The sequence below is a fragment of the Mandrillus leucophaeus genome, unplaced genomic scaffold (assembly GCF_000951045.1).
Source record: "Mandrillus leucophaeus isolate KB7577 unplaced genomic scaffold, Mleu.le_1.0 Scaffold820, whole genome shotgun sequence".
In the NCBI taxonomy this organism is placed as follows: domain Eukaryota; kingdom Metazoa; phylum Chordata; class Mammalia; order Primates; family Cercopithecidae; genus Mandrillus; species Mandrillus leucophaeus.
In genome coordinates, this window is record NW_012108920.1 from 434,995 (window position 1) to 446,783 (window position 11,789).

The 11,789-nt window shown below is 50.5% G+C and overlaps 1 protein-coding gene across 5 annotated transcripts in view; it reads left to right on the plus strand.

The window, feature by feature from the left end:
* The window catches only part of CABIN1 (calcineurin binding protein 1), a 166,528-nt gene that overhangs the window by 93,462 nt on the left and 61,277 nt on the right, over positions 1 to 11,789 (plus strand). For all 5 annotated transcript variants that reach the window (XM_011967986.1, XM_011967988.1, XM_011967989.1 and 2 more), the window contains 2 exons: positions 3,376 to 3,558; positions 9,118 to 9,449. In XM_011967986.1, the coding sequence (XP_011823376.1) occupies positions 3,376 to 3,558; positions 9,118 to 9,449 (515 nt within the window). The remainder of the gene's footprint in view (positions 1 to 3,375; positions 3,559 to 9,117; positions 9,450 to 11,789) is intronic.

Consider the following 11,789-nt stretch of genomic DNA (forward strand, 5'->3'; position numbering starts at 1 on the left):
TTTTTTTTTTTTTTTTAATGTAGTTGTTGCCTTAGGGTTAACAAAATACACCTTTAAGTCATCGCAGTCTGCCTTCAGGTGATGCTGCACTGCTTCCTAGGCAGTGGAAGAGCTACTTGTCTTTTGTGCTCATTTTCATTCATTTCCCTTTTACATATGCTCTAAGCCTACAATACATTGCTACTATTTTTGCTTTAGAAAATAAACAATAATGTTTTAGAAAAATTGAACATAAAAAGAATGTCTGTTATATTTACCATAACTTTAACCATTTCTGGGGAACTCAATTTCTTTATGTAGATCCAAGTTTTATCTGGCCTCATATTCATTCTACCTGAAAAATTACCTTTAACATTTCTTGTAACTCAGATCTGCTGGTAATGAATCCCCTCAGTTTTTGTTTGCCTGGAAAAAACAAACAAACAAACCTTTTTTTCCCCTGAAATTTTTAGAGGTATTTTCACTGAGTATAGAATCCTGAGTTGACTATTTTATTCCTTCAGCACTTTAAAGATGTTGTCAGATATGTGTGATTTCTAATGAGAAGTCTGCTGTAATTCTTAACTTTGTCTTTCTGTATCTGATGTATCTTTCTCTGACTGCCTTCAACATTTTGTATCTTTGGGTTTCAGCAGTTTCAAAATGGCCCATCTAGGTGTGATTCTCTTTTTTTTTTTTTTTTTTTTTCTGTAATGTGTGTGGGGGTGTTTTCCCTTGCTTGGTGTTTTCTGAGAATCTTGGTGATTTGATGTCTTATATTATTTTTGGAAAATTCTTAGTTATTATGTCTTTAAATATTTCTACTGTCCTGTTTCTCCCTCATCTCTTTTTGTGACTCCAGTTAGCGTGTTGGATCATTTGGATGCTCTATTCTGATTCCTCCTGCCCACTGTTATTCTCTGGGTTTGGATTACAGATGCTCCTCAACTTACAATGGAGTTATTTCCTGATAAAACGAACATAAGTTGAAATTAAGTCAGAAATGCATTTAATATACCTGACCTACCAACATCATAGTTTAGCCCAGCCTCATCACAACATGCTCAGAACACTTGCGTTAGCCTACAGTTGGGCAAAATTATGTAACACGGAGGTCCCCAACCCCCAGGTCACAGACTGGTACCTGTCCGTGGCCGGTTAGGAACTGGGCCGCACAGCAGGAGGTGAGCAGCAGGCAGGCGAGCACTACCACCTGAACCCTGGCTCCTGTCTGATCAGTGGCAGGCGTTCCATAGATTCTCATAGGAGCATGAACCCTATTGTGAACTGCACATGTGGAGGGATCTAGGTTGTGTGCTCCTCGCAAGAATCTAATGCCAGAGAATAGTTTTATCCTAAAACTATCCCCCTCCAACCCCCGTGGTCTGTGGAAAATTGTCTTCCAAAAATTGTCTTCCTGGTGCCAAAAAGGTTGGGGACTGCTGTTATAGCACAAAGCCTATTTCATGATAAAGTGTTGAATATCTCATGCAATAGTATTGTACTGCATATCACTAGCTTGGGAAAAGATCAAAATTCAAAATTTGAAGTGTAGTTTCTACTGAATGCATATCACTTTTGCACCATTGTAAAGTCAAAAAAATTTTAAGTTGAACCATTGTAAGTTGGAGATTATCGGTATTTCTAGTGACCTGTTTTCAAGTTTTGATTTCCTTTTCCTCCTCAGCTGTGTCAGGTTGGCTGCAGTGTCTGGGAAAGGCACTCTTCATCTCTGTTACTGTATTTTTTATTTCTAGCCTTTGCATTTGACTCTTGCTTTTTTTAATCTCACTGCTGAAATTTCCTGTCTATTCGTGCATGTTGTTCAGCTTTTCCAGTACAGCCTTTGACATACTAATCATATTTATGAATCATATGAATCTTAGTTATTTTAAATTCCCTGACATGTAGTTCCAATATCTGGGTTATCTGTGAGTCTGGCTCTGCTGATTGATTTGTCTCTTGACGATTTACTTTTTTGTTTCTTTCTGTATGTGTCTTGTAATTTTTACATTGAATACCAGATATCATGTATAGGACAGAAGAGACTGAAATAAGTAATATGTATGCCTGGAATAGGCTTCCATCTTTTGTTTCTAGGCTTTTAGTAAGGAAAGTTGAGTTAGGCTAGTCAGAAATTGAGCTGGCTTGGGTTTTATTGTTACTATGGTTCTGTGCCCCAGTGGTGCAATCATAGCTCACTGCAGCCTCGACCTCCCAAGCTCAAATTCCTCTCATGTTACCTTGTGCTTAGTAGGGGAGCTTGTTTGCCACAAGGTTTTTCCCCACATTCCAGTTCCGCCTTCAGCCTTAGGCCTTTGTGTGTACATCAGGGAGGGTACTCCTCCATGCTCTTGCCTCCTCCCTGCAGTAGACTGCCTTGCTTGTTACTCAGTGCATGCCAGCCTAGGGTTGGGGACATGGGGTAGTTCTCTGTTGTCTTGGTCCCAGCCTCAGACTTAGGTGGACTCTGTGTCCCTGCATCTCAGGAGTGGTGCTTTCTCTGTGATTCTGCCCCTCCTTCAGTGGTGGGAGACCTCTAATGTTTGGACTCTAGATGATTTCCTGCCCCTCCCTTAGAATAGAAGGTTTTTCCTTTTCCCTTCCCCAGCTGCAGTGGGTCTTCACCTGTACCCTGGAGGCAACAAGGTTTCCTCCCCTGCCTCCATGCCTGAAGGCTTCGGTTCCTCCAGGCAGGCTTTGTACCTTTTCCATAGCAGCAACCACTCACTCCTCCCCTCCAGGTCTGCACTACTCCCAGGAAGGTTTCCTCAACTTCCCTCCTTGCCCCTCCCCTATTCTTCCTCATGAGCACCCGTGAAGGTCTGAAGACAGCAGCTAGTGACTGAGTACAAACTCCTTTTACATCTGTGGCTCCCAGAGATCTAGAGTTCTTCCAGATCACACCTGGCTTTTACTAACAGGTTAAAAATGTTTCCTGAATTTTTTCCCACTTCATTTATTTCTGTTATATTTATATGGTAGAAAAACTACATAATAATGGCTACTGTGCATCTCTTCCTAACTCCACATTTGACAACAGCACGTTGGTAACTTGAAAATTGCCATGGTGGGAATATTTACACTCCAGAAATCAGTAAGTGCTATTAATCAGGGCTTTCTTTTTCCCTGAGAGCCAGTTGTTAAATATTTACCAGAATACCACTGTTTGGGGGAACACCAGGAGGGCTGACCATGGAGATTGGTGCCTTTGGTGAGTCTCTCCGTGGCCTCTGGGATGGGTTGGGCCCAGCAGTGTTGAATGGCTGTGTTCAGGCCATCTCCTGCAAGGCAGTCCCCAGGCCACTGGCAGGGAGACTCACCATAGGGAGGCCCCCTGTGTTGGAGGTGGTATAGGTTAATGCTCTCGCCCTGTCTTCCTCCTTCTCCCCTTAGACCGAAGCCAGGACAGCACAGCTGTAGCACTCTCAGACTCCAGCTCGACGCAGGACTTCTTTAATGAGCCCACCAGCTTACTGGAGGGCTCCAGGAAAGCCTACACAGAGAAGAGGCTGCCGATTCTCAGTTCCCAAGCAGGAGGGACGGGTAAAGACCTTCAGGGGGCCACAGAAGAAAGAGGTATGAAGCTCTAACTCGGTAAATTAGAACCACTTTGATGTCCTGTGGCAATCTGGGCAGAGCTGAAGGCTTTGTGGCCCAGGGACCTTGGCTGGGCAAGTCGCTTACTCTCTGGGCCTCCGTTTTTCTCCCTGTAGGATGGGAATGGTCGCAGTGCCCTCCCTAGGGTTGTGAGGGTTGAGGGAGGCAGCTCCTGAGGGTGCGCACAGAGCCCACCACATGTGCTCAGGGATGCTTCTTCTTGTTGTTATGACCCTCACAGCCCAGCCCAGGAAAGCTGTGTCTGTGACATCAGTGTGCTCTGTTTTTTTTTCTTGGTTAATGGTTATTTTAAGTCTTTGGATCCTAAATGTCACAAATGTGTTTTCTTTTTAGTCTGAATCATATGAGGTCTTCAGGAAAAATCTCCCTTTTTTGGGGGTTGGGGGCAGAGGGCCCTGATTTAAGCCTGGGGGTATGCCCAACTCTCCTGGGGGGTCTAGGCCACGTTTGTAGAAATCAGTTGGCAGAGCCCCACATCTGGGCTTACTGGGAGATCACAGGCAGGCTGGGGCTTTCCTGGCCCCACTCTGAGCTGTGGCTGGTCAGCTGTGGATTTGAGAGCTTTCCAACTCTGGCCAGGGCCAGGACTTACAGGTGTTTCTCAAACAGTAATAACAACAACCCAGTCCTGTACTCTTTTCTGTGCTGGGCACTGTGTTAATTCATTTGGTTCTCCCAAGCACCCTAGAGAAAAAGCATAATGACTATTCCCATTTTATAGCTGAAGAATCTGAGATTCAGAGAAGGTCTGGAATTTGCCCTCTCAGTCTACACCCTTAACCATTACCCCATGCTGCTTCTCCAGGTGGGATGGATGGATGGGGAAAAACATTGGTGATAAACTGCCTCCCTGAGGGACCCAGGCCTTGTCCCAGCAAGTCTCAGAGCAAGCCCTGGATGGGAGCTCACACATAGGTGTGGCGTGGAGCCAGAGCCGTTTACACTAAGGAAGATCTCTCCCAGCTCTCTGCTCCCTGCCAGCCTCCCCTGGCTGGACTTAAAAGGGCATGAGACCACGTCCCCAGTAGGTTGGAAGTATCCGCATTAGGGGACACCTGGTAGAGACACTAGATAAGAGGGCACAGAATGGAGGACTTACCATGTGGATTTACTTGTATCTGGTGCTCATAGAGAGATGAGGCCACCACCCCACTCTCTCACCAGGCAGTCACTATGCTGTCGCCAGCCAGCGTTGACATTCTGTAACTGACATAAACACACTGTAGGAAGTTTGAAATGGGAAGGAAAAAGGTAACTTACACTCTTAATACTCTAATACAGCATTTCTGGTCTTAAAAATAAGATTTTTAAACTTATTAGACAAGTAAGACCACCATGTGTGCTCTGTGGCCTGTCAAGCCGTGACTGCTGTGGATGCTATTGTGTCATCATGAACTTCTCTCCCACTTACATGAGGAAGGGGACATGGGTGTTGGGGGAACGAAGCAGAGAGTGAGTTGGCTTTGGTCTGGCACAGCCTATACAGGCCCTTCTAGACTCATGAAGAGCGTCCTGCCTCTTCCCTCCTTCCATTAGAGCCAGTGGGGTTGGCCATTGGTGAAGAAGGTTAGGGTAGGACCAAAGGTCACCACAATAGCCGATAAGCATGAAATGAAACCTCTTGCTTCCATGGCCATGTTCCTCCTCTCTAAGTCCATCTTTTCTTGGTAACCATGGTGGTGAAGTTGATCAACTTCCTGCTGGGAGAGCAGGTATGGCAGGGAATGCTTCTCATGCCCACTGCCAGCACACAGTTCTGGGAGCAGAGCACTCCTCCAGGCCTGGTCTTGGTGAGTGGTGGTCTCTAACACGCACTCCTCTGGACTGCCATTGGATAGTAGCCTGGCCATCACAGTCTTCAGTGCTTGAGCAGCCTTTGGCCTCTCTGCAGAAAGCCAGGACAGCAGTGCCTAGGCAGTGTTCGGTGCAGGCCCCAGTGTGCTCCACACCCCTTGCCTTCCCAGCACGCCCTCATGGAGAGTCCTGTCACCAGCCTGCTGCTTTCTCCGTCATTAATGTTATGGGGTACAGGCCCTCGCTCATACGTTTTGTATTTGTTATCAAGCAGCGGGGCACAACAGGTCTAGATCTGTACCACGCACTGGGTACCAAGGGAAAGCAGAAACAGATCTGACAGCCACATCCTGCCTGGCACTGAGATGCGCTCCCTCCCACCATGTCTAGCAGGCACAAGCTGTCACACTGCCCAAGGACCAGCCTCCTTCCTTTAATTCTCCAGAAGCTGTCTTTCTCCACTCTGGCCTTGACCGAGGTGCCTTGAGGAAAGAGCCTTTCCCAGAAGTGACTGTTGCAGCTAGCTGAAGCTCACCTTTGCGGGGGGCAGAGCTTCAAAAAAAAAAAAGTCTAAAATACGAAGGTCGCAAGAGTAAAGACTTACTTATTTAATCTAGAAAGAAAGTTGTCCACAGTTTCATCACTTAAACACAAGCTCACTCTTCTATATCATTCTGAGGGCAAGAGGGTAAAACCCAAAGCAGAGTTGACGACCACCTGTTGTGATCCAGGCAGTGGACACAAGGGCATGCCAGACTGGCCACATCTGCCCCTTCCTGGTCAAGTAGAGGTCTAGTGACGATGCCCGTGTACCACACGCAGGATGGGATGATAAATGGTTTGGGGGGGGCCCGCCCTGGGGGCAGTTGACCTGCCAGTGCCCAGCTTCCTGCCCATCTTGCCTGCCCGCCCTTTGTGGAGAGCACCCTCACTGGGCTTTTTTCTCAGACCAGTAGAGTTTGAGTAAGACGATCTCAGAAGTCAAAAGAGACAGACTTGAGGTCCCTGCTGGGGCATATTTCCGTCTGGGCCTCTCAGCTGTTGGTGTCTTGCCAAGATGTGTAGCCACCTGCGGGTCAGGCTCTTCCATAACCAGGCCCCCTGAGTTCACTGGGCCATCATTACACATCAGTCCAGAGGGTCAGCTGGAGGCATGTCTGTGCCTCATTCTTCTTCGGACTTCCATGGACTGATGTGGATCAGATGGCTCCTGTGCTCTGTTGGCCTTGGCGTATGCACCACAGGCATTCCAAGCCAGTCTTCCCTGCCTGCGTCAGGCACTGGCCTAGGCTGGAGCAGCCAGAACACACGTTTTACTTGCTTTCTCTTGGTAGAAGGAAGTTTTCTCATCTTCATGCAATTAGGTTACAATTGGACGTCCTGGCCTGGAAACGTGGTGTGGTCTTGTTGGCATTTCTGACCCTCTTTCTTCCAGTAAGGCAATGGAGGGCTGTAGTGATCTGTGAGGCCAGTTCAGCAGTAGGAGTGGATGCTGTGGGTAAGGCAGCTCACCCCATCTCTCCTGGGCCCCTTAGGCCACCCAGACCCCTAAGCAACTGATTTTTATTGTTGTTGTTTCTGAGACAGGGTCTCGCCCTGTTGCCCATGCTGGAATACAGTGATGCAGTCATGGCTCACTACAGCCTCAACCTCCTGAGCTTGAGATCCTCCTGCCTTAGCCTCCCGAGTAGCTGGGACTACAGGTGGCACCACACCTGCCTAATTTTTTACGTTTTTTGTAGAAATGAGGTCTTGCTCTCTTGCCCCAGGCTGGTCTCAAACTCTTGGCCTCAAGCAGTCCTCTCACCTTAGCCTTCCAAAGTACTGGGATTACAAGCGTGAGCCACCGCACTGGGTTGTTGTTCTTTGGGTTTTTTTGTTTGTTTGTTTGTTTGAGGTTAGGTTTAATAGGCAAAAGAAAGAAAAGAGAATAGCTCTCTCTCCAAGAGAGGGGCGCCCGAGCGGGTCTTCCCTGCAGCTAGGTTTCTAACTCAGTCTAGGATTGCTGTTTTCTTCTCTCTTTATGTGTTCTAAGATTTCTGGCTGAATTCTTGACCCTCTGCCTGCTTTCCATGAAAATTGTGCTCTGTGTGTCTTTGTGTCCAAGCTCTCAGTGCCTGATGTGAACCGCTGAGAGGCCTGCATCATCATCTGATTCCTCTGTCTCCCCCGTGCCTAGCACAGGGCTGATCCCAGCATTATTATGGCTTACACTGTTTGGTGAGCCACATTTTGAACACATTGGAAACCTGGCACATTTTTTAATAAAGTGATGATATCCTCTGTAAGACGGATGCCAGCCCTAAGCTGTGGGACGCAGGCAACTTCTTGAGCTCACATGAGAAGACAGTGTAGTGTGGAAGGAGCTAGGACCTCCTGGCATTCAGTCATCAGGGCCACTTCAAAGAGTGGGGGGAGGGGCAGCCCGTGGTAGGCTCTGGGCCTGGGGGAAGGGAGATGCTCTTATGGCTTTTCTTTGCCAACACCACTGGGGGCAGCGATGCAAGGGAGGGAGAAGGGCAGTGGCTCCGGGAGAAGGAGTGATGGTGGAGAGGCAAGGACACTGAGGGAGAGCCGTGGGTTGGGCTGCAGGGGAGCAGAGAGGGAAGATCAGACTAATAGCAGGTGGCTGAGGGGAGCATAGGGAGTGAATGCTCAGATTCTTTCCTCAACGAGAATAGTGATGGTGGGCAAGCTGGCCACACACCTGATGTCTGCAGATAGGCTTCGACTTAGCATGTGGAGAACTGGGGGCCTTGGTTGTTGCCCACTCGGCCCTGCCCCAGCAGGCCCCAGCTGTCTCCAGGCCACTACTACAATAGGGAGAGGGCTCAGCCATAGCACACCACCTCAGAACTGGTGCTGCTGGCTGCTTCTCTGGCTTCCTCCAGGCAAGCTGCGCAGGGTGTGTGCCATGCTCCTGGGTGCCTAAGGAGCCACAGACCACAGGACCCCTTGCCTTTGTCCCTTGCTCCCCAGCCCTTTCCATCTGTCCCACCCTCCCCGGCCAGACAGCTTTCTTTTTCTGTAGCCAAGGAGCCTGCACCTCCGGGTATATAGCCCAAAGTCACCCAGGCTACTGTCATCATCCTGGGACCAGCCCTGCAGCTCCACCACCCAGCCTGGGCTATCTTGATGTGAACTGCTGCCCCATGGTCCCTGGTGGAGCAAGGCTGGGTGTTCAGGAGCTGGGCTCATGCCACCTGAGGGCCCATGTGGGAGCACTTGGCTCACTCACAGCAGCAGTAACCCTGGAGAGGGATTTGGGGCAGGCAGTGGGGCAGGCAGTGGGCCGAGCACTGAGCAGGGAAGCAGGTGTGCTACTTTGTGAACCCTGGCTGTGTTTTATTTGATGATGGTGGTGGCAACACCTGCCCTTTGTGGGCTGCTTCCCCATGCCCCAGCCCCAGAGGTGGGACAGCCTGTGCCACCATTCAGAGGGGAAGACCCAGAGCCCAGCCCATAACTCCCACTCTGTAGCTTCTGGGTCCCCCACTGCATGCCAGCTGGGATAGCCTCTTTCATGGAGCAGGAGACCTCTGTTGGGGCAGAGCCAGCACCGGGCCCTGTGCCTCCTGCTGCTGGGTCCAGCATCCACTCAGCAAGGGCATTGGTCCAGCCATCTGGTCACCTCACCGAGGCGCCTCCGTCGCTGGTGGTAGACCACTACATGGACAGGGCCTAAAACCAAGGTGACTTTCTTTTCCTTCTTCTCAACTGTAGGAAAAAATGAGGAGCCATTGGAGAGTACAGAAGGTTTCCGGGCTGCAGAGCAAGGTGTCCAGAAGCCTGTTGCAGAACCCCCAGCCTCTGCTTGCATCCCTGGCAAGCCCTCAGCATCCATACCCACCCTGTGGGATGGGAAGAAGAGAGGGGACCTCCCAGGGGAGCCAGTGGCCTTCCCCCAGGGGCTGCCGGCTGGTGCTGAGGAGCAGCGGCAGTTTCTCACAGAGCAGTGCATTGCCTCCTTCCGCCTGTGCCTGAGTCGCTTCCCCCAGCACTATAAGAGTCTCTACCGTCTGGCCTTCCTCTACACCTACAGCAAGACCCACCGGGTGAGTGGGCTGCCAGGCCAAGGGGGCTTGGATTTTCCCAGGCAGCCGAGCATCTTTGAAGGTTGGTGGGCAGAGCCAAGACAGATTGGAGCTTCACAGTAGCAGCACATGGGAGGGATGGGCAAGGGAGCTGCAGGAGGCAGGGCCAGCCCCAGGAGTGAGCCAGCTTGCCAGGGAACCCAGTGGTGAGGGCCCAGGGTCACAGCCAGGAATGGAGGGAGGAGTGTAGTGGGCCTCACAGCCTCAGGGATAGGCTGTGGGGTGAGGGATAAGGATTTCATAAGCTCAACTACTCTTTCCTGTGAGGGCTGTGCAGCGACTCAAACTCTGATGTCGTGCTCCCTCACCCCTGCCATTCACCCATCATCTCAGCGACAGCATGCCCATCTTCCAGGTGCCCTAGAGGGGGCCCTGCTTACTCTCTGTTCCGGCCTTGCTTGCCCTAGGCCCCATCTCTCCAGCTGCATCTTGCAGGGGCCTCCTCACCATACCCTGCCCCTGGGCTCTTCTCTCTGATGCAGCTGCCGAAACCATCTTCACAGCCTCTGCTTTATGGGGGTTAGGTGCTAACAGCCTCCTCCAGCTCTTTCTGGAAAGCAGATGATATAGCGATCCTTAACAGCTGTGCCCCAGGCTTAAGTGCTTCCAGGGGCTTCCCAGCCAGACCTCTTCTGCTGGCGTTTAGATTTGGGGAGGTAATGTGACCTGGGCAGGGCCTAAATAGTAGGGGTGACTTTATTTTCCTTCAATCTCTCCTCACTCACCCAGAAGGTGTTGGGGAGTGTCCTGGTCGTTGTCCTGCCCCATGTAGCTACATTCTAAGGGGGAAGCAGACTTAAAAACATGCAGATGGCCGGGCATGGTGGCTCACACCTGTAATCCCAGCACTTTGGGAGGCCGAGGCAGGGGGATCACCTGAGGTCAGGAGTTTGAGACCAACCTGGTGAATCCCCGTCTCTACTAAAAATACAAAAGTTAGCCAGGCGTGGTGGCACATACCTGTAGTCCCAGCTACTCGGGAGGCTGAGGCATGAGAATTGCTTGAACCCAGAAGGCAGAGGTTGCAGTGAGCCGCGACTGTGCCACTGCACTTCAGCCTGGGCGACAGAACGAGACTCCATCTCAAAAATAAAAATAATAAATAATAAATAAAACATGCAGATGAGTAAAGCAAGTCTCATTTGACCAATACCACAGAGAAAACAACGGGGTGCATAGAGGGGTGAGGGTGCTGCTGTGCCTCTGTGAAGACACCTTTTATGCTGAGACCTGTATTGTAGGGGACAGCATTGGTCTGGAAGGAAGGAAGAGCACCCAGACAGAGCAAACAGCCCAGGAAGGTGGCCATTCTGGGCTGGCATTGGTGTGGGCGAGGGCCAGAGAGAGCCAGGTGTGCTGGGCAAGCAGGGGTGACCTTTAGGGTCTTGCTGTGAGGACTCTTTCAGGTCCTCCTCCTAGAGATCTCCTGCTGGTTCCCCCCAGCATCCTCTGTGGAATGTTTGAAGAACCAGAATGGACAGTTGGCCAAGAGATGGGGCCTGGCTTGGCACTGGCTATGTGCAGGAAGTGGCACTTCACAGAATTCTGCTTGGGGGACTAGATACAGGGGTCCAAGAAGGTAAGTGCTCTGTCCCCACAGTGACCACCATTCTCATGTGGCTTGGTTGATTTACTCAGGGCACAGCAGGTGACACAGGTCTGGGAGGGAGGGAGTCTCATCATCTGGGGCTTTGGTTTGTAGTTCAAGGTGCAGTGCATGCTGGCAAACGATGGCCAGCTCCCTGGCTATTGGTGCCACACTGGAGCCTGGCTTGCTCACTGCTCAGCCTGCACTTGGCAGTAGACCTTACCTCTGTACCTCAGGCCTTCTGCACCCTGGTGGACCTGAATCTTAATAAACCCCAGCCAGCATGTCCTCACTGCTGAAGCTGTCTTTGGGCCTGAGGGGCAGTGGCTGATATGAACTCTGTTGGGCTCACCATTGCTTTGGGAACTTTCCCCCTTCCCTCTTTTGGGAGCAGCACAGCCCACTGCAAGAGCCCACACACACATCAGTGGAACAGACACTAGTAACCATTGTCCTGTCCTCCCTCACCTCTAGTGTCCTTCTGTTCAAGTGCATCCTCAAGCAGCCATACAGCCCCCTCCAGCTGTAGTCAGCTTTGACCAGGATCTGGTGGTCCCCAGTAGTGAGCTCAGACCCTTCCTTACCTTCTCAAGAAGCAGATGCCGAGATGGAATTTTGGGTACAAAATGTTGATTAGGAATTGGCATCTGTGCAAGGGAAGTGGGGAGGGACAGCAGGTTTGGGTGGGAGGAGAGTTGAGTGGTGATACAGGC